General features: G+C 39.2%; 1 protein-coding gene across 3 annotated transcripts in view; it reads left to right on the top strand.

Annotated features, from left to right (window-relative positions):
• MAP2K5 (mitogen-activated protein kinase kinase 5) overlaps positions 1-23221 on the top strand; it is a 278593-nt gene that overhangs the window by 147225 nt on the left and 108147 nt on the right. For all 3 annotated transcript variants that reach the window (XM_059058573.2, XM_059058575.2, XM_067029606.1), the window contains exons 14-15: positions 17381-17454; positions 18420-18470. In XM_059058573.2, the coding sequence (XP_058914556.1) occupies positions 17381-17454; positions 18420-18470 (125 nt within the window). The remainder of the gene's footprint in view (positions 1-17380; positions 17455-18419; positions 18471-23221) is intronic.

Raw genomic sequence — 23221 nt, 5'->3', positions numbered from 1 at the left:
GGAAAAGTTTCCACACGCTAGAAGCCCCTTCACGGGCGGAGACTGCAGGTGGCGGAGGGGGAAGCTTCAAAGCCATGGAGGAGACCGCAGCAATGGGGTTGCGGAGGGCAAAGTGGAGAGATTCCCACACAGAGGATCGGTGCCGCCCAGCACTCAGCAGCCCGAGAGGCCTGTCTGCTCACCCGCTGGGACGCGCGGGGGCTGGCAGCTGAGCTCAGCTCAGGCTTTGGTCGGATGCAGGGAGAGGACTGGGGTTGGCGGCATGAACACAGCTTGAAGGGGTTAGTGCACCACGGCTAGCCAGGAGGGAGTCTGGGAAATGTCTGGAGCTGTCGAAGAGACAAGAGACTTTTTCTTGCCTCTTTGTTTCCTGGTGTGCGAGGAGAGGGGATTAAGAGCGCTGCTTAAAGGAGCTCCAAAGATGGGCGCAAGCCGAGATGGGCGCAAGCTGGGGCTATCAGCACAGACCTCAGAGACGGGCATGAGATGTTAAGGCTGCTGCTGCAGCCACCAAGAAGCCTGTGTGCGAGCACAGGTCACTATCCCCACCTCCCCTCCCGGGAGCCGATGCAGACCGCCACTGCCAGGGTCCCGTGACCCGGGGACAACTTCCCTGGGTGAACGCACAGCGCGCCTCAGGGTAGTGCACCGTCACGCCAGCTCTGCTGCCACAGGCTCGCCCCGCATCCGTACCCCTCCCTCGTCCCAGCCTGAGTGAGCCAGAGCCACCACATCAGCTGCCCCTTTAACCCTGTCCTGTCTGAGTGAAGAACAGACACCCTCGGGTGACCTACATGCAAAGGCGGAGCCAAATCCAAAGCAGAACCCCGGGAGCTGTGCAAACAAAGAAGAGAAAGGGAAATTTCTCCCAGCAGCCTCAGAAGCAGCGGATTAAAGCTCCACAATCAACTTGATGTACCTTGCATCTGTGGAATACCTGCATAGACAACGAATCATCCCAAATTGAGGAGGTGGACTTTGGGAGCAAGATATATTTTCTCCTCTTTTCCTCTTTTTGTGAGTGTATACATGTATGTTTCTGTGTGAGATTTTGTTTGTATACCTTTGCTTTCACTATTTGTCCTAGGGTTCTGTCCGTCCATTTTTTTTTCTTAATAATTATTTTTTATTTTAATAACTTTATTTTATTTTATCTTCTTTCTTTCTTTCTTTCTGTTTTTTCTCCCTTTTTTTCTGAGTCGTGTGGAGGACAGGCTTTTGGTGTTCCAGCCAGGCATCAGGGCTGTGCCACTGAGGTGGGAGAGCCAACTTCAGGACACTGATCCACAAGAGGCCTCCCACCTCCACATAATATCAAACAGCGAAAATCTCCCAGAGATCTCCATCTCAACACCAAGACCCAGCTTCACTCAACGACCAGCAAGCTACAGTGCTGGACACCCTGGCCAAACAACTAGCAACACAGGAACACAGCCCCATCCATTAGCAGAGAGGCTACCTAAAATCATTGTAAGGCCATAGAAACCCTCAAACACACCACCAGACGTAGACCTGCCCACCACAATGACAAGATTCAGCCTCAACCACCAGAACACAGGCACTAGTCCCCTCCAGCAGGAAACCTACACAACCCACTGAACCAACCGTAGCCACTGGGGACAGACACCAAAAACAATGGGAACTACAAACCTGCAGCCTGTGAAAAGGAGACCCCAAACACAGTAAGATAAGCAAAATGAAAAGACAGAAAAACACACAGCAAATGAAGGAGCAAGGTAGAAACCCACCAGACCAAACAAATGAAGAGGATATAGGCAGTCTACCTGAAAAAGAATTCAGAATAATGATAGTAAAGATATCCAAAATCTTGGAAATAGAGTAGAGAAAATGCAAGAAACATTTAACAAGAACCTGGAAGAACTAAAGAGGAAACAAGCAACGATGAACAACACAATAAATGAAATGAAAAATACTCTAGAAGGGATCAATAGCGGAATAACTGAGGCAGAACAACGGATAATTGACCTGGAAGATAAAATAGTGGAAATAACTACTGCTGAGCAGAATAAAGAAAAAAGAATGAAAAGAACTGAGGACAGTCTCAGAGACCTCTGGGACAACATTAAATGCACCAACATTCGAATTACAGGGGTCCCAGAAGGAGAAGAGAAAAAGAAAGGGACTGAGAAAATATTTGAAGAGATAATAGTTGAAAACTTCCCTAATATGGGAAAAGAAATAGTTAATCAAGTCCAGGAAGCACAGAGTGTCCCATACAGGATAAATGCAAGGAGAAACACGCCAAGACACATATTAAACTATCAAAAATTAAATATACAAAGAAAACATATTAAAAGCAGCAAGGAAAAAACAACACACAAGGGAATCCGCATAAGGTTAACAGCTGATCTTTCAGCAGAAACTGCAAGCCAGAAGGGAGTCGCAGGACATATTCAAAGTGACGGAGGAGAAAAACCTATAACCAAGATTACTCTACCCAGCAAGGATCTCATTTAGATTTGACAGAGAAATTAAAACCTTTACAGACAAACAACAGCTGAGAGAGTTCAGCACCACCAAACCAGCTTTACAACAAATGCTAAAGGAACTTCTCTAGGCAAGAAACACAAGAGAAGGAAAAGACCTACAATAACAAACCCAAAACAATTAAGAAAATGGGAATAGGAACATACATATCGATAATTACCTTAAATGTAAATGGATTAAGTGCTCCCACCAAAAGACACAGACTGGCTGAATGGATACAAAAACAAGACCCATATATATGCTGTGTACAAAAGACCCACTTCAGACCTAGGGACACATAGACTGAAAGTGAGGGGATGGAAAAAGATATTCCATGCAAATGGAAATCAGAAGAAAGCTGGAGTAGCAATTCTCATATCAGACAAAATAGACTTTAAAATAAAGACTATTACAAGAGACATAAAAGGACATTACATAATGATCAAGGGATCAATCCAAGAAGAAGATATAACAATTGTAAATATTTATGCACCCAACATAGGAGTACTTCAATACATAAGGCAAATACTAACAGCCATTAAAGGGGAAATCAACAGTAACACAATCATAGTAGGGGACTTTAACACCCCACTTTCACCAATGGACAGAACATCCAAAATGAAAATAAATAAGGAAACACAAGCTTTAAATGATACATTAAACAAGGTGGACTTAATTGATATTTATAGGACATTCCATCCAAAAACAACAGAATACTCATTTTTCTCAAGTGTTCATGGAACCTTCTCCAGGATAGATCATATCTTGGGTCACAAATCTAGCCTTGGTAAATTTAAGAAAATTGAAATTGTATCAAGTATCTTTTCTGACCACAACGCTACCAGACTACATATCAACTACAGGAAAAAAGCTGTAAAAAATACAAACACATGGAGGCTAAACAATACACTACTTAATAACGAAGTGATCATTGAGGAAATCAAAGAGGAAATCAAAAAATACCTAGAAAGAAATGACAATGGAGGGAAGACGATCCAAAACCTATGGGATGCAGCAAAAGCATTTGTAACAGGGAAGTGTATAGCAATACAATCCTACCTTAAGAAACAGGAGACATCTCAAATAAACAACCTAACCTTGCACCTAAAGCAGTTAGAGAAAGAAGAACAAAAAAACCCCAAAGTTAGCAGAAGGAAAGAAATCATAAAGATCAGATCAGAAATAAATGAAAAAAAATTAAGGAAACCTTAGCAAAGATCAATAAAACTAACAGCTGGTTCTTTGAGAAGATAAACAAAATTGATAAACCATTAGCCAGACTCATCAAGAAAAAAAGGGAGAAGACTCAAATCAAGAGAATTAGAAATGAAAAAGGAGAAGTAACAACTAACACTGCAGAAATACAAAGGATCATGAGAGATTACTACAAGCAACTCTATGCCAATAAAATGGACAACCTTGAAGAAATGGACAAATTCTTAGAAATGCATAACCTGCCAAGACGGAACCAGGAACAAATAGAAAATATGAACAGACGAATCACAAGCACTGAAATTGAAACTGTGATTAAAAATCTTCCAACAAACAGAAGCCCAGGACCACACGGATCCACAGGCGAATTCTATCAGAAATTTAGCAAAGAGCTAACACCTATCCTTCTCAAACTCTTCCAAAAGATAGCAGAGGGACGAACACTCCCAAACTCATTCTACGAGGCCACCATCACCCTGATACCAAAACCAGACAAAGATGTCACAAACAAAGAAAACTACAGGCCAATATCACTGATGAACATAGATGCAAAAATCCTCCACAGAATGCTAGCAAACAGAATCCGACAGCACATTAAAAGGATCATACACCGTGATCAAATGGGGTTTATTCCAGGAGTGCAAGGATTCTTCAATATACACAGATCAATCAATGTGATACACCATATTAACAAACTGAAGGATAAAAACCATATGATCATCTCAATAGATGCAGAGAAAGCTTTTGACAAAATTCAACACCCATTTATGATAAAAAAACCCTCTAGAATAAGCATAGAGGGAATGTACCTCAACATAATAAAGGCCATATATGACAAACCCACAGCCAACATCGTCCTCAATAGTGAAAAACTGAAACCATTTCCACTAAAATCAGGAACAAGACAAGGTTGCCCACTCTTACCACTCTTATTCAACATAGTTCTGGAGGTTTTTGCCACAGCAGTCAGAGAAGAAAAAGAAATAAAAGGAATCCAAATAGGAAAAGAAGAAGTAAATCTGTCACTGTTTGCAGATGACATGATACTATACATAGAGAATCCTAAAGATGCTACCAGAAAACTACTAGAGCTAATCAATGAATTTGGTAAAGTAGCAGGATACTAAATTAATGCATAAAAATCTCTGGCATTCTTATACACTAATGATGAATAATATGAAAGTGAAATTAAGAAGACACTCCCATTTACCACTGCAACAAATAGAATAAAATATCTAGGAATAAACCTACCTAAGGAGACAAAAGACCTGTATGCAGAAAATTATAAGACACTGATGAAAGAAATAAAAGATGATACAAATAGATGGAGAGATATACCATGTTCTTGGATTGGAAGAATCAACATTGTGAAAATGACTCTACTACCCAAAGCAATCTACAGATTCAATGCAATCCCTATCAAACTACCACTGGCATTTTTTCACAGAACTAGAACAAAAAAATTCACAATTTGTATGGAAACACAAAAGACCCCGAATAGCCAAAGCAATCTTGAGAACGAAAAATGGAGCTGGAGGAGTCAGGCTCCCTGACTTCAGACTATACTACAAGGCCACAGTAATCAAGACAGTATGGTACTGGCACAAAAACAGAAATATAGATCAGTGGAACAGGATAGAAAGCCTAGAGATAAACCCATGTACATATGGTCACCTTATCTTTGATAAAGCAGGCAAGAATATACAGTGGAGAAAAGACATCCTCTTCAATAAGTGGTGCTGGGAAAACTGGACAGGTACACGTATAAGTAAGAAATTAGAACACTCCCTAACACCATTCCTAAAAATAAACTCACAATGGATTAAACACCTAAATGTAAGGCTAGACACTATCAAACTCTTAGAGGAAAACATAGGCAGAACACTCTATGACATAAGTCACAGCAAGATTCTTTTTGACCCACCTCCGAGATAAATGGAAACAAAAGCAAAAATAAACAAATGGGACCTAATGAAACTTAAAATCTTTTGCATAGCAAAGGAAACCATAAACAAGACTAAAAAACAACCCTCAGAATGGGAGAAAAGGTTTGCAAATGAAGCAGCTAACAAAGGATTAATCTCCAAAATTTACAAGCAGCTCAGGCAGCTCAATAACAAAAAAACAAACAACACAATCCACAAATGTGCAGAAGACATAAATAGACATTTCTCCAAAGAAGATATACAGATTGCCAACAATCACATGAAAGAATGCTCAACATCATTAATCATTAGAGAAATGCAAATCAAAACTACAATGACATATCATCTCACACCGGTGAGAATGGCCATCATCCAAAAATCTAGAAACAATAAATGATGGAGAGGGTGTGGAGAAAAGGGAACCCTCTTGCACTGTTGGTGGGAATGTAAATTGATACAGCCACTATGGAGAACAGTATGCAGTTTCCTTAAAAAAACTACAAATAGAACTACCATACAACCCAGCAATCCCACTGCTGGGCATGTACCCTGAGGAAACCATAATTCAAAAAGAGTCATGTACCACAATGTTCATTGCAACTCTATTTACAATAGCCAGGATATGGAAGCAACCTAAGTATCCATCAACAGATGAATGGATAAAGAAGATGTGGCACATATATACAATGGAATATTACTCAGCCATCAAAATAAACGAAAATGAGTTATTTATAGTGAGGTGGATGGACTTAGAGTCTGACATACAGAGTGAAGTAAGTCAGAAAGAGAAAAAGAAATACCATATGTTAACACATATATATGGAATCTAAGGGGGAAAAAAAAAGGTTATGAAGAACCAGGGGTAAGACGGGAATAAAGACACAGACCTACTTGACCATGGACTTGAGGTTATGGGGAGGGGGAAGGGTAAGCTGTGAGAACGTGAGAGAGTGGCATGGACATATATACACTACCAAATGTAAAATAGCTAGTGGGAAGCAGCCGCATAACACAGGGAGATCAGCTCAGTGGTTTGTGACCACTTACAGAGTGGGATAGCAAGGGTGGGAGGGAGGGAGACGCAAGAGGGAAGAGATATGGGAACATATGTATATGTATAACTGATTCACTTTGTTATAAAGCAGAAACTAACTCACCATTGTAAGGCAATTGTACTCCAATAAAGATGTTGAAAAAGAATAATGCTACTTTCATACAGAAGTCTTTATTTGGTTCTGTGTTTTCATTTCTCTTGAGTAGATACCTGGGTGTGGTATGTATCTTTCTTTAGATATTTGTAATCACAGTCAATGAAGTCATCTAGTACACATCAGTTGTGAGAAGAAATAACCATTTACTATGGTTATAAATGTAGTAACTACATTTACTACTAACCATTTACTAACTGATATTTCATACTTTATTAAGGTTAAAATAGGAAAGTGACCACAAGTATTGTATGGTCAGTTTATGTTTAATTTTTTCTTTTTGGTGGTATGCGGGCCTCACTGTTGTGGCCTCTCCCGTTGTGGAGCACAGGCTCTGGACGCGCAGGCTCAGCAGCCATGGCTCACGGGCCCAGCCGCTCTGCGGCATGTGGGATCTTCCCAGACCGGGGCAGGAACCCGTGTCCCCTGCATCGGCAGGCGGATTCTCAACCACTGCGCCACCAGGGAAGCCCTATGTTTAATTTTTAAAGACACTTAGGGGTTGATTTTTATTTAGTTACAGTTTCCTATGGAAACCACCTACCATTATCTTCTGCATGACACTGATATCCCACTTGTAAGTTCTTCCCTTTTTCCAACTTCCTAATATTTTTCTAATATTCTGAGCACTTCAAATTATTAACCGGAACTGCATCATAACTACTTATTATGTACATGGGCTGTCACTGCTACAAGTCAAATATTCATTACATATCATTCAAAAGCCCACCTTACTGTGAAATCTCACTGAAGGATTTGGAAAATATTGTGACAAGAGGTACATGTGATTGGATAATTGTTAACTCTTCTGTGAACAGCACTTGCCTTCCTGGAAGAAGCCTGCCTTCGGGTAGAGCTCATATAATGAAATTTGGGTCTGGTCTAATACATTAGATGGTTCACATCCTAACTTTCTAAGGTAAGCATCATTGTCATTACAAATCTGTAATTCTACAAAGCATAGCTTCCAGTATGTATAGTGTATTCAAGTTTAGGAAATGTTTTTCCCATTTATTTTATTTATTCAACAACTCATTGAGCACTGTCTCTTTGACAGGCACTGCTAAGCACACAGTCTCAGTTGATTTTCATGACAACTTTTGTCAGTGTAGGAGGATCAGATATCACCCATAATCTTATATATCATACACTCACACATACACTCTCTCTTTCACACACATGCACCCACGTGTGCATACACACTCACTTTCCATGTCACCTCTGCTTTTTCCGAGAGGATGTGGCCAATGGGAATCTATACTGAGTCCTATAAAATCCTGTCTGTATAAAATGACTAAATTTTTTTTAATGAAAGAGGATAAGAAATACCTGATATTAAAAATGGGTCGCTTTACGTTGCACCTTCATTTCACTTTCTCCAACATGATATTTACCTCTTGGCCAGGACAAAGCAAACCTCAAATGAGGGAACACTAAAACATGTTATTATGTATAATGCAAAGAGATTAGAGTTAATTTGGTTTTTCACTAAAGGCTTATGGTTTACATTAGATGAAGCTTATTTCTTTTAGTGGTATGAAGAGGACCTGTATGTAATTTCAGGTTCTACACACCTCATTTGTATTTTCTTTTAGAAAATGTCTCAGTTAAAATCAATGCCCTACTACTATTTGTTTAAGCCCCCTTGCCTTCAATAAAACTAATTGATAAACCGTAACAATTAATGGCCTGATTAAACCAAAATGACTTACATCTGCCCTGATGATTGCCATTTATAATCAGTCACTTTAATGACTCATCTTTTCTGTGCTTCACTTACAGAAGAATGGCTATGATGTTTTTAGTGAGCTGATTGAAAAGCTGTATGCTCTCAGTTGCTGTTTGTTTTCCATAACTTGAGATTGCATTAAAATAAGCATAGATATAAGTCTCCTTAAAAGTAATCTTTCATGCCTAATCTGTTCTCTTGTTTCTGGCTTGGAATGAAGTTGAAAACAAACCAAAAAAAAAAAACAGAAAAACCAACAACAACAAAAATCATTTTAGTATTCCTGGAGCTGTTCTTGAGAATTATAGAATTTCCATGTTTTAAATGAAAACATGGAAATGATAAGTTCAGTGGCTGTATACTAGAACTGTTGATAATTGAGGTACAAGGTGGAGTATTTTATTCAGATAAAGTGATACTTAAATCAGAGGAACTATCCTCATTCCAACATTTAAAAGGATTCCATTTGCTTCAAATTCTGTCACATGAATTCAGATTTAGTCTAACTAAAGTCTTAATTATTATATTCCTATTTATTTCAAAAAAGGATTTGAGGCAGCTTACAATATGAGGTGTAAACAGTGAACAAAAGACAAAAAAACAAGAATTTTTAAATAAAGGGATAGTTCCATTTCTACCAAGGAAGGAAACGCTGCTGTGGAACCTCCACCAAAAAGAACTAGGAAGCTAAACAAAATTTATGAAACATCTGTTTTCAGGTATTAGATAACAAGCAGTGCAGGACTGTGATCCTGAAGAGAAGGGAAACAGATGAGGGGAGCCCTATGATCACCCAAGTTTTAAGCCTGGAGACAATTTCCAGACTGCAGCATAAGGAAGGGGAACCAGTCAGAGCCCAAAGATCTTACTGAGCTGAAGAGACAGAGTCTGGCTGTCAAGAAGGCCATAATGGCTAAAATTTACAGAGCAGAGTCCTAGAGATGCAGGAACTGTGCAAAAAAAAAAGATCTCAAGAACTTGTGTGGGACTCTCCTTGAATTTTTGGCCAAATATCAACCTCTGCTTTTGTAGGGTGAAATCTTGCAAAGCTAGTCTGGGAATGAAAATTTCTGGGGATGTGTAAGCTAAACAATTCCCAAAGCTTACACAAGATTGGGAATTTAAAAAATTCTAACCAGCCAGAGTAGAGAGACCTTTTTGGATACATTGGGGCATTCAGGAGAGACTTTAGAAGGGCCATGTTTTAATAGAGGGGCTTAACTAGCCCTAGAGTAGGGATTGCTCTGGCTTTCCATAAATAAAAATTCCAAAATAAGCCTCAAAATGATCTGGCTATCTGCAAGTAAGTTAACTACCTGCCAGTATCAAGTTTAGCACTCTTTAAAGGATTACAGCAAATTTGCTCAGCAACATAAGATTCAGAATACCTGGCATCTAAATAAAAATCAATATATGAAAAAAATTTTTTTCTTCTGATGATGGATGAAAGACCATAACCAGGAGAACAATCAGTCAGTAGAAATGGGACTCTCCCATTAGCAGACAAGGACTTTAGAACAGTTATGATAAATATACTCAAGGATTTAATGGGAAACATGAGTATTATGAGGAGAGAGATAGAAGACAGAAAAAAGAACCAAGTCGAACTTCTAGATATGAAAAATAAAATATCTGAAGTAAAAATTTCACTTGATGGAATTAACAGTAGATTAGACACCACAGAAGAAATGATTTGTGATCTTGATGTTAGAGATATAGAAATTATCTAAAATTACTGTAAAGCAAAAAGACTAAAAAGATGAGCACAGCCTCAGTGACCTTTGAGACAGTATCAAGAAGTCTAGAATATATATGTAACTGGAGTCTCAGAAGGAAAGGAGAAAGAAAAGGGAACAAAGAATAATTTGAAGAAATAATGCTCCCAAACTTTCCAAATTTGATGAAACCCATAAACCCAGAGATCTAGGAGGCCTAACACACTCTAACCAGGATATACACAAAACCATACCAAAATACGTCAAAATTAAAAATGTAAAGCCAGTGATTTTTAAAATCTTTAAAATATTCAAAATAAATGTAATACATTAAATAGAGAGGAACAAAAATAAGAATGACAGTGGACTTCTTGTCAGAAGCTATGCAAACCGGAAGATAATGGGAAGACATTGTTAAAATGTTGAAAAAAACAAAACTTTAAATCCAGAATTCTAGGTCCAGTAAATATATTTTTCCAAAATAACAGCTAAATAAAGACTTTAAGGCAAACAAAGCAGAGAGAATTTATTGGCAATAGACCAGCATTATAAAAAGAGTTAAAGGAAGTTGTTTAGACAGAAGGAAAATGATACCAGATAGATTGTTAGATCTACACAAAGGAATAAATAGCACCAGGAATAGTGTATACATGTGGATATATAAAAGACCTTTTAAAAATTTTTCACTCACTGAGCACTGATCTAAACCTCATTCATATACTGACTCACTCACTACAACAGCTGACACACTTGCACTAGCCCCAAAGTCACTGCTCCCAACCCCACATTCCCTGGGAAGTGCTGGAGTTGACAGGTTTGTGGGGCATGTAGTGCTGACACTGGCATCAGCCTTGCCATGCTACCTCTCATAAGGGGCTCAGGGCCCTTCATTGCGTCCTGGGGTCCCAAGGATGTCACATACCCTTCTGAGCACTGTAGCTCTCAGGCCAGCATATGTCCAGGAATCAGGAATGACAGAAATGTGTGTAAATCAAGAATTGATCCTCGCCAACAGACTTGTGGTTTCCAAGGAGGAGGGATGTGGGGGAGGGATGGATTGGGAGTTTGGGATTAGCAGATGTCAACTATTATATATAGAATGGATAAACAGCAAGGTCCTACTGTGTAGCACAGGGAACTATATTCAATATCCTGTGACAAAACATAATGGAAAAGAATATGAAAAAGAATGTGTGTGTGTGTGTATATATATATATATATATATATGTATAACTGAGTCATTTTGCCATACAGCAGAAATTAACAGTGTAAATCAACTATACTTCAATAAAATATATTTTTAAAAAATTTTGTAATGATTTAAAGCAAAAATAAAGACACCATATTGCGGCAATTACAACATATGTAGAGGAAAGATGTATAACGGTAGCACAGAGGATGGGAGGGAAGAAAATGAAAGCATAAAGAAACAGCCGTTAAAAAAAAAAGCAAACCTTCAAATGGGCTGGCAAATTTTAGCCCACAGGTCAAATTTGGCTCATTACCTGTTTTGGTAAACAAAGATTATTGGAACACAGCCATGCCATTTATTTCCACATTGCCTATGATTGCTTCTGCAGTACAGTGGCAAAATTGAGCAGTTACGGGGCTTCCCTGGTGGCGCAGTGGTTGAGAGTCCACCTGCCGATGCAGGGGACACAGGTTCGTGCCCCGGTCCAGGAAGATCCCACATGCCACAGAGCGGCTAGGCCCGTGAGCCATAGCTGCTGAGCCTGCGCGTCTGGCGCCTGTGCTCCGCAACGGGAGAGGCCACAACAGTGAGAGGCCCGCGTACCGGAAAAAAAAAAAAATGAGTAGTTACAACAAAAAACACGTGACTCTCAACATCTGAAATATGGTTCTTTACAGATAAAGTTTGCCAACTTCTGGCTTAGAGGTCAATAGTAGAGATCAATGGGATGCTAAAAAAGAGCCCATCTAGTCCAAAAGAAGGCAATGAAAGAAGAAAGGAACTAAGAAGAGATGGGACAAATAGTACGATGGTAGAGTTGAACTCAACCGTATCACTAATTATGTTAAATGTGAATGGCCTGTGAAAAGCACAAATTGTCAAACTGGTTGAAATAGTAAGACCCAGCTGCGTACTGTCTGCAAAATATCCATTTTAAATATTAGTGACAGAGAGGTACCATCCAAACACTAATCATCAGACTTTTTTTTTTTTTTTTTTTTTTTTTTTTTTTTTTTTTTTTTTTGCGGTATGCGGGCCTCTCACTGTTGTGGCCTCTCCCGTTGCGGAGCACAGGCTCCGGATGCACAGGCTCAGCGGCCATGGCCCACGGGCCCAGTCGCTCCGCGGCATGTGGGATCTTCCCGGACCAGGGCACGAACCCGTGTCTCCTGCACCGGCAGGCGGACTCTCAACCACTGCGCCACCAGGGAAGCCCATCATCAGACTTTTTAAAGCAAAAATTATAACAACATATTACGGGGTTTATGATGTATGTAGAAAAGGCAAAAATCATCTAAAAATAACAAACCAATTAGTAGTTGCCAGAGGTCAGGGTGGAGTTGACTGTAAAGGGGCACAGAGAACCTTTTGCTGTGATATAAATGTTTCATATCTTGATTGTGGTGTGGGTATATGGATGTATATGTTTGTCAAAGTCACTAAACTATATATTCAAAATGACTGCAATAAAATTGATTTTTTAAATGAATAAAATTGATTTTTAAAAGTAAAGTTAAACAGTAGATGAAATTTCTCTTCAGATATTCTGAACTTGCTAGCAGTTTAATCAGAGGGAAATACAGCCCATTATGTTGGTCTTTTCTAAGTGCTGACCTGAAGACCTAACTGTTTTAGATTGGTTTCTGAATCAGCAGATATGAGGTAAAACCAAAAAAGGTTTTTGTTTTTGTTTTTAAATGCACAGCCAGGCTTGGGAGCTATTTAGTTATATAACGCTCATTGTTTTTATTATAGGAAGCAAATCCCATTTAGATTGTACATAAGCAATGTTATTATCCTGAAATCTCATGTGCACTATTTTTGGTCAAAATATTTACCAGCAGTTCCTTGGTCTACACTCTCCTGAAGGGCAGAGGTGGGTCTTACTCATGCTTCTCTCCACAGCACCTACTATCATATCTGACACATGCTAAGGCATCAGTAAATATTTGTTGAGTATTTTTGAATGCCCATAGATCCTCTCAGAATGAAAAATATCATTCACAAATGTATTCATTAATAGTGAAATATATTTATTCTGAAGTATATGCCATTGAGGGGGAAAAGATGGAGCTCCTTCTCAGGCCAAATTCATGCTTCACCAGGTGCACATGTTTGCCCATCTATTTAGTGGAAATTTTCATTCACCAACATTTGTTCAACAGATATCATTTCTAGTCCATACCAGGCACTATTCTAGATATAGGAGTGAACACAACAGATCACATCTCTGCATTCCTGGAGCTTTCCTTCAAAATGGGAGGACTGAGAGGGACATGTATACATGTACAAATATAGGGTGTCAGTGGTGCTCAGTGTTACGAGGGGCATTGAAACAGGGAAGAGGGAAAGGGAATATCGGGGGTGGGAAGATATTGCTGTTCATAGTGGGTGGTTGAGGAAGGCTTCTCTTAAAAGGGTAACGTTTGAGCAGAACCCTAAAAACAAGTAAAGGAGCAGGCCACGCATGTATATATGGGTGCAGAGTATTCCAGTTATATGGAACCACAAAGCAGGGAGCATGCCTGGCAAGAAGGCCAGTGAGACGAAGCAGAGTGGGCAGGGAGAGGAGTAGGAAGGATGAGGGTACAGAGGTAGTAGGGGGGCAGTTCAGAGAAGGCCTTAGAAACCTTCATGAGGGCTGCATTTTGCATTGAGTTGGGAGGCCCTTGGAGGTTTTAGGCAGAGAAATGACATGGTTTGATTTAGGTTTTAAAGGGGACACTTTAGCTGCTGTGTTCAAGACAGACTCTAGTAGAGCAGGTGTAGAAATAGGGAGACAGTTCAGTGGCCTTGTTGGTGAATGAGTCCATACAGTCTGGCAAATATGCCCCCTCATAAACATTGAATTGGTTTTATCATTCTACTTACTGGACTTTTGAAATTATTTTCTTTTAACTAGTATTTTACCCAGATACAACCTAAATTTATTGCAGTAGCACAGAAATTATTTTCTGAACATAACAAAATATAACACTTTTCGTTGCTTGGTTGATTGCCAGTGGATAATAATAATATATTTATAGAGTGTTTGACAGTTTAAAAGCTATTTTACATTCATTATCTCATCTAATCCCCACAATTTTTAAAGATTGATACAGTAACTTTTATTATCTACCTACAGAGGTGAAAACTAAAATGTCACATGCCTAGTCCAAAGTCATATGCCAAATTTGTGGCAGGGCTCAAAAGACTAAAATCCAAGTCTTCTGTCTTCTAGCCTGAATCCATTGATTTTGTTTAAAGGGGTCTTTTATGTTCAAATGATGTTGCTGGGTTTGGAACACTTATATTAGCAAATTTATTGTTTAGAAAGCCATCTACCAGTGAGCAAGATAATATGCTCCAACAGTATACATACAAAAATGTATAAAGCATATTCCTACCCTGTGAACTTATTACTTGGTGATACCTGTAACAGTAAATGTGGTAGTTACTAGTAAAAAAATGTCACATGCTCAGTTCCAAATGGTACAGACAGTAAATGCTTTAGCAGTTCAAAGGAAGCAGCGATTTTGATGGATTGAGTAGGTACAGCAACGGGGAGATGGGGTACTTGAGTTGAAGGATGAGCAGGATTCAGTCAAAAAATATCAAGGAAGAGTTTCTTAAACCCAGGTGGTTTGGGGTCAGGGACACAGCATGAACAAAGGCTTAGTAATGGGGTGTTTTGGATTTGTTTCTTTCTTTTGAGACAATGACTAAAACAGTCTAGTTGGAATACAGAGGTTGTTTTGAGGATGGCTATATGTCTACTGCTTTCATACACAAAGTATTCCTGAAAGCTAGGCTGAAAGATGAATGTGCAAAGTCATGCAGTAGGATTACATGTAAGTAAAAAAAGATGTTGGAGAGCTGAAAGTGCCATAAAGTTCTTATTTACACCTTGCCTCTTAGAATATAATCTAGAAATTTTGTTGTTTTATTCCTTCTCTCTCTGTTGATCCACTTAAGTCAAATGTGTGTCTGATTAAAGCTAAGGATTTGTTCATTTTACCATACCTTGTAATTTCCATGTAGCTCCTTCTTCCAGGAGCTCAGAATATTTGTTCTTTATCTATCTCCATCTGATGTATGGCTTAAGAATGGTTTAAGGGTATCAGTATATAAAAGAGAAGATTGTCCAAAAGAAAAATATTCAAAGTTGAGGGCTTATAATGAGAATTAGGTTTGGAAAATAAGACCAGGCTTTGTAGAGCCTAACATTTCTGTCAGTTCGGCACACATTTATTGAGTGTCTACTGTGGCAGTCTATGATGTATATTTTTTGTGCAAACTATTGAGGCATATTTGAAAGCACAACCCTATTCTTAGGAGTTCACACTGGGGTTGGCGGGGGAGGTCAGGGAATATTTTACTTCCTCCTCAAGGAGAGAAGTGATAGAGTGAAAGTATATTTAATATGATGGTGGTATAAGGTTTATATTGAAATTGAGGAAAACTGGAGGCAGAGAGACCAGTTGGTTGAAGAAGCTTACACCTACCTGGGCATACTGACCTGTATTCAAAGAGAAAGCCCCCCCTAAAGGAAGTATATAGTGTGTTTTACCTGAAAGGGCATGCTACAGAGATGTGTTCTACAGCTAACCCCTGATCACAACAGTATCATTAACAAAATAATACTATGTGTTCATGGTTTCCATTAATTTATTCTCATCTATTCAACAAATACTTATTAAGCATATACCGTATGCCTAGCACTCTTCAGGGACTGGGATATAGTAGTCAATAAAAGAGACAAAGTCCCTGCCTTCGTGGAGTTTACATTCTAGTGTCCATCAGGCAACACCAAATGAACACATGTATGAGAAAATGCCTGTCATGTTGCCTGTCATATGGTGGGTAGGGTTCAATAATCGTTGGTTACTGAGTTTGAACTTGAAGTTTGAATTAAGTACCTACTTTTGGTAAGGCACTTTTTGCAGGGTGGAGGGACGGAGTGAAATTAACTCACAGATTTTTTTTTAGATGTTACTTAAAAATTATGAGTCTTCTGTTTAGTTTTGGGGTAATTAAGGTTATATGCTGTATTAAATATAACAAGTTGTCTGTTGTTGACCACTTTCGCCACTGAAGATGAAGCATTGAAGCAGGGGCTGTTCTGTACCATCAAAAGTGGTGTGCTCTTATCCTGCTTGGATGGTTTTTGTGGGCTCCTTGAATTCCTGAAAAGGCCCATTGTTGTCACTGACGATGCTTCACAGAAACGCTTTGTGTCATTATTTAGCGGACTGCCTTGGCAAAAGCTGTGCCAGTTCTTTTGTTAACTCTAACAACAGTCGAAATGATGTAAGGGAAGAGAAGGATAAATGAAACAAAGACTGATAAGTGCACGCATGCACACACGTTTACACATCTTTTAGATCAATTTCTGAGGATTATCTGAAGTAGCACGTAAAACCAGGAAATAGCAGAACTGCATTCATGTTCTCGTTGTTTCAACCAGATATCACCTGTTACCAGCAAACATGAATGACTTTTTTCCTTGCTGGCTTCCCTTTGGCCTTACTGCTCCTTAGGTGGGAGGAGCAGTTTCACTTTGAGAGCAGAACTAAGTCTTTCTGTACAAATTCTTTGCAGGAAGGTTACATTTTCTTTTCTACTTTTCCTGAAAGCCAGAGTAGGATATTGGGTGTATTTACTGTTGTTGGAAGCCAAGATTTTATTTGACTTTCATGTGAAGTAAATAAACCCTTGCTTCTATAGAAACCAGAAATGGTTGGAAGTGAGGGAGTTAGGACCTTACATTTTGCCTCCAGGTAAAATGCTTTGCGTTAAATTTGTGGTTAGAATTCTAGGTTGAACAGATGATGTCACTTCTGCAATGTGGTATGGTGTGCATGTGTGCTGTTTTTAGAACAAGCACTGTAGATATGGAATTAGTGACATGGATTTTTCTGGTCCCTTTTTAGATGTGAAGCCCTCTAATATGCTAGTAAACACAAGAGGACAAGTCAAGCTGTGTGACTTTGGAGTTAGCACTCAGGTAGGTCTCTTTTTCCTGCCAATCTGCTTTCTCCTCTGTAACATCCACTTTGTATTTTCATTCTACTCTCTGGATTGAAAAATCACCTAGCTGCCAGACAAACAGAACTCTGCATCTTCTCGTTGGCTGGGATTGTGTTATTCATTTTTAATCTCTGAGCGAGTTTCCTTCATCAGAATATGATTGTTCATTGTTTAATGACAGTAAAAACTGCTGATATTGTAATTACTACTTACAAATAGCAAACTTCATTGATATGCAGCTTTGATATGAAAGCGTTTGGGCCAGACAAAAGGGAGGGCAGAGTGGGAGCTGTGCCTGGGGAGCCCAACTGGCCCACAATAAAAATTAATATTGGGAGCAACAATGGTGGAGGGCCATTACAATGTGCAGCACAAATTTTAATTAATTTCCATTTTGGGCCTCCCCTGAGAACCCTGGTGATAGTGACCCATGAGCGTGCTGTGATGTTGATTTGAATTGCAGCCACCTTTACTCCCAGCCAAACACGAAGACCAAAGCGAAGGTCATCATTGTATTATGAGTTGTCAAAGTCTGTTATCCATCCCTCCAGTGTATTTAGTGTTCGTTTCATTCTAGTAATGCATGAGGCTTCATTCACATCTTGACCATCTGACTAAAAAATGAGTGTGTGCAAATTCTACTTCAAATTGACTTTTTATATCAGGCGGTTTGGGGTACTAAAGCGATAAGCATCCTGCTTAAGTGAATTGTTTAAGGTTATCTGCTATAAACTGTAATGCTATGCTTGTTTAAGTTGGAAATCACATTCAAAAGAAAAGAGATTTAATCATTTTTAATGCCTTTGTAGATAAATTTGTTCCTTTTTACATAATTTTTAGTTGATTTATAGAAATGATGATTGTAAGTTAAATGAGGAATAATTACCCATTTTATTTCCACATTATCTTTATATTGTTCTGACAGACTGTTTTGTATCATAGCTGGTGAATTCTATAGCCAAGACGTATGTTGGAACAAATGCTTATATGGCGGTAAGTAAACTTATGCAAAAATAACATTTAAAAACAACATCTTTATGTACTTGGTAATGTATAATTCTTGAGTTAATTCCATAGCTTTAGCCTAACAGATCATAAATTACAAAGTCAATCCAGTCATGATTGGATTTTTAAATCTTCCTAAGAGATGTTAGGGTTTATACAGGAGCTACCAACTTCTCTGACTTTATTCACTTAACTGGTTGATTTGAGTATAAAATCATTTTGAAGTATAATCCTATAGAAAAATTGTGTCTTATAGCACATTGGCTACTTTGCCTCATTGCTTATTTAATTAACACTAAAGTATACCAGAATGTCAGTCAATAAGATCAACTGTTTTTTCCAGGAATAAGCATGCTTTGACAGCAGCTCAAAATTAAATTATTAATTAAAAATTAAATTATTGCTTATGGATCTGATTGTAAATTATTACTTATGATCTGATCCTCTGAATGTAAAGATTTAGCAGACAATTCTCTGTCGAACTTGTATATCTATATTCTGTTTACTTGGGTTCATACCTATTATAAGACAACTTACTTGGTCCCTCTGAAATAAATTTACCAGGAATAAAAGGTAGAAGCATAGAACTGTTTCAAATACCAGTGTGGACTTGGCTTTGACCCGTTTCTTCTTCCTTCCTTTTAAGTAAGGGAAGTTATTTGTGTCCATAAAATTGCTTTTTTGGGTGGCTTCCCTGGTGGCCCAGTGGTTGAGAGTCCGCCTGCTGATGCAGGGGACACAGGTTCGTGCCCTGGTCCGGGAAGATCCCACATGTCGTGGAGCGGTTGGGCCCGTGAGCCATGGCCGCTGAGCCTGCGCGTCCAGAGCCTGTGCCCCACAATGGGAGAGGCCACAACAGTGAGAGGCCCGCGTACCAAAAAAAAAAAAAAAATTGCTTTTTTTTTTTTGGCTGTGTTGGGTCTTTATTGCTGCGTGCGGGCTTTCTCTAGTTGCGGTAAGTGGGGGCTACTCTTCGTTGCAGTGCGTGGGCTTTTTTTTTTTAACTTTTTTTTAAATTAAATTAATTTTTTTTTACTGCAAGGAAAATAGCACACATATTTTACAATAGCTATTAAATATCTCAGTTTAGTCAGTCCTCCCTACCCCCTTTTTTTTAAACATCTTTACTGGAGTATAATTGCTTTACATTGTTGTGTTAGTTCCTGCTCTATAACAAAGTGAATCAGCTATACTTATACATATATCCCCATATCCCCTCACTTTTGCATCTCCCTCCTACCCTCCCTATCCCACCCCTCTAGGTGGTCACAAAGCACCGAGCTGGTCTCCCTGCGCTATGTGGCTGCTACCCTCTAACTATCTATTTTGCATTTGGTAGTGTATATATGTCAGTGCCACTCTCTCACTTCATTCCAGCTTACCCTTCCCCCTCCCCATGTCCTCAAGTCCATTCTCTACATCTGTGTCTTTATTCCTGTCCTGCCCCTAGGTTCTTCAGAACCATTTTTTTTTTTTAGATTCCATATGGGTGCACGGGCTTCTCACTGCAGTGGCTTCTCTTGTTGTGGAGCATAGGCTCTAGGCGCGCGGGCTTCAGTGGTTGCTGCATGAGGGCTCTAGAGCTCAGGCTCAGTAGTTGTGGCACATGGGCTTAGTTGCTCCGCGTCATTTGCAATCTTCCCAGACCAGGGATCGAACCCGTGTCCCCTGCATTGGCAGGTGGATTCTTAACCACTGCACCACCAGGGAAGTCCCCATAAAATTGCTTTTATTTATTGACGTCCACAATCACTTCAAGAGTGGGGGGCTGGGAGGAGACAAGCAGGAAACTTATTTAGTATTTTTGGAGCAAAGTTTTACTTTAACATCTTAAGTTTAGTTTTTTGCTGAGGGTTCTAGATTTATTCAGGTAGTCCATTTCACTTCTAGTAGTCTTTATATGAATTAAATGAAATATGGGTAGAACCCTGGATCATTTTCTCAGTATTCTTTGTTCATAAATTTTCTTGGTAAAAAAATGTTAATATGGATGGAACGCTGGATCTTATTCTCAGAACACTACAAAGGATTTTTTAATTGAGATACCAGAACAGTTAATTTTTGCCTTGCATTGTTTTTAAAGAAAATTCATTCTTTCTCATTTTTCTAGGTAATGTGACAAAAAATTAATCTCTGAAGTCATCATACCTATTTTTCCAAACTTAATCACCTTCTTGGCTTCTTGGCTCTACTAGGTTATCTGAGATTGGTGAGCCACCTTTATAATTAACAAAACTATGCCAAATGCCATGATTTCAGTCTTTGAAAAAATATGGAACACTGTGATTTAAAACAAACAAAAAATGAAACAACTTTTCCACTCCCCATCGTGTTCATAGTAGCTCTAAATTGCTCTGATAATTAAATTGCAATATGTTTGAATGTACAAATCCAGATTATAGTTGTCTTTCCCAGGTGTACATTAAAGAAATTACTTTTTTTCCTTTTTGTTTATGGATGAATGTGATGCATCCATCTCTTAATTGAAAATGTGGGGATTAAAATTATGAAGCGTTAGCCCAGATTGGCAGAGCTAGAATTGCTTTGCTTCTTGGGTGAGTATATTCTAGTCATCAACTTTACAGTTCAAGCTGTAAAAAGCATAAGATACCTAGGAAGCAAAGAGTGTGATAGCCTGATAGTGAGCTTGGCTCAATTCAGCAGGCTCTTGTTGGCCATGACTTACCTAACTGGTGTGAGATCAGAGGTTGGGAGTTGGGGAAGGTGGAAATAACATTTATTATTCTGTTACAGGTTTTAATCCCTGCCTGAGGTATTGTGATATTGTATTATAGTACTACCACTGGGGGAACTGGGTGAAGGGTGCACAAAACCTCCCGGTATATATGCTTTTCAACTTCTTGTTAATTAATAAGTATTTCAAAGTAAAAAATTAAATTTAAAAAAAAGGAAAGATTTGTTGGAACATGGCCATACCCATTTATTTATATATCGTCTATGACTGCTTTAGTGCTACAGTGGCAGAGTGGAGTAGTTGTGACAGTTGTACCAGAGACCATATGGCCGACAAAGTGAAAAATATTTACTATCTGGCCGTTTATGGAAAAAGTTTGCCAACTTCTGGTCTATGCCAGTGAAGGCTTTTTCTGAAACTGAGTACTTTCAATTAATCAACCTGTATTTACTGAGCGCTTTCCATGCAGTTAGCTAGGTACAGTGGCACCACTCTGAAATCCACATAAGACGTGGGCAAAATAGGAAACATGGCCTTATATGTGGCCACGTCATGTGTGACATAAGTTGTACCAAGTGTACCATTAGAGAATAAGAAGGCATATGATATATGAATTTGGTGATTCAAACAGTATGTGAAAAGGGCACTTATAAAAGAGAGAGATCACTGTGGGAGGATGAGCAAAGACTCAGAAATAGAGGGTGGTGTGACATTGGTGTGGGCGGGGACATACAGGGTACAGCAGGGGTCCCCAACGCCCGGGCCACAGACCAGTACTGGTTCACGGTCTGCCAGGAACCAGGCCACACAGCAGGAGATGAGTGGTGGGCAAGTGAGCGAAGCTTCATCCACCACTCCCCACTGCTCCCCACCGCTCACGTTACCTCCTGATCCATCCCATCCCACCCCTGTCTGTGGAAAAATTGTCTTCCATGAAGCTGGTTCCTGGTGCCAAAAAGGTTAGGGACCGCTGGGGTAGAGGACAGTAATAGATTGTGAGAATATACAATTTGAAGTCATCTGATGTAATGCCCTCATTTTATATCCATTTCTCTCACTTTATATTCATACCTGTTTCTGTACAGTGATAATAACAATGATAATAATAGCCAACACTTAATTAGAACTGTGTGCCAGTCACTCTTTTAAACCTTTACATATATTATCTCTTTAAATCCTCACAACAACCGTATGAGGTAGGTAATATTATTATCCTTTTCTTTTTTTCGGCCATGGCTCACGGGCCCAGCCGCTCCGCGGCATGTGGGATCTTCCCGAACCGGGCACGAACCCGTGTCCCCTGCATCGGCAGGTGGACTCTCAACCACCGCGCCACCAGGGAAGCCCAATTGTCCTTTTACAGATGAAGGCACCAAGGGATAGAGAAGTTAAGTGACTTACCCAGGTTCATACAGCTAATAAGTGGCAGAGTCAGGAGTGAAACATACATAATCAGCCTCCAGAGACTAAACTTTTAACTGCTGTGCCTCTCACTCTATCCAAATTATTTATGTGTCTCTCCAAATCTAGATTAGGACTTTCACAGGGCAGGGTTTATTCTACTCATTCTCTATATCCAGTCCTTCACATGGTACTAAATGAATGAATCAGTTCATGAAAGTTGCATTCCAAAAATGACTTGTTCACTAATTTTAGGCAGAGCATTTAACTTTTTTGTGTTAATAAGTATCTTGCTTGCATGATAAAGTATAGAAGACCCCCAGATGACTCAAATATAACCAACCAGACTGCTCAAATACTGAAAAGAAATCGAAGAAATAGCTGTGCATGTGTGAACAGTCTTACTTCTCCTACAATCTGAAATGTAAGGTATAAGAAAATGGTAATTAGGATAAAGATAGGGAGGCTTTTCTAAGATCCTTAGGTCATGAAAACAAACAAAAAAACAGTAACAATTTAGCGTCATGTTAAACAGTGGGTCTTGTAGGAGACTTGGAAAGTCATCTGGTTCCACTTCCTCATTGACCAATGAGGATACTGAGACCCAAAAACTGAAGTGGCGTGTTCAAGGACACATTACATC

This window comes from Kogia breviceps, chromosome 3 (assembly GCF_026419965.1).
Source record: "Kogia breviceps isolate mKogBre1 chromosome 3, mKogBre1 haplotype 1, whole genome shotgun sequence".
NCBI classification, from domain to species: domain Eukaryota; kingdom Metazoa; phylum Chordata; class Mammalia; order Artiodactyla; family Physeteridae; genus Kogia; species Kogia breviceps.
Note: the sequence above shows the minus strand (reverse complement) of the source record. Positions and strands in the feature narration are given on the sequence as shown.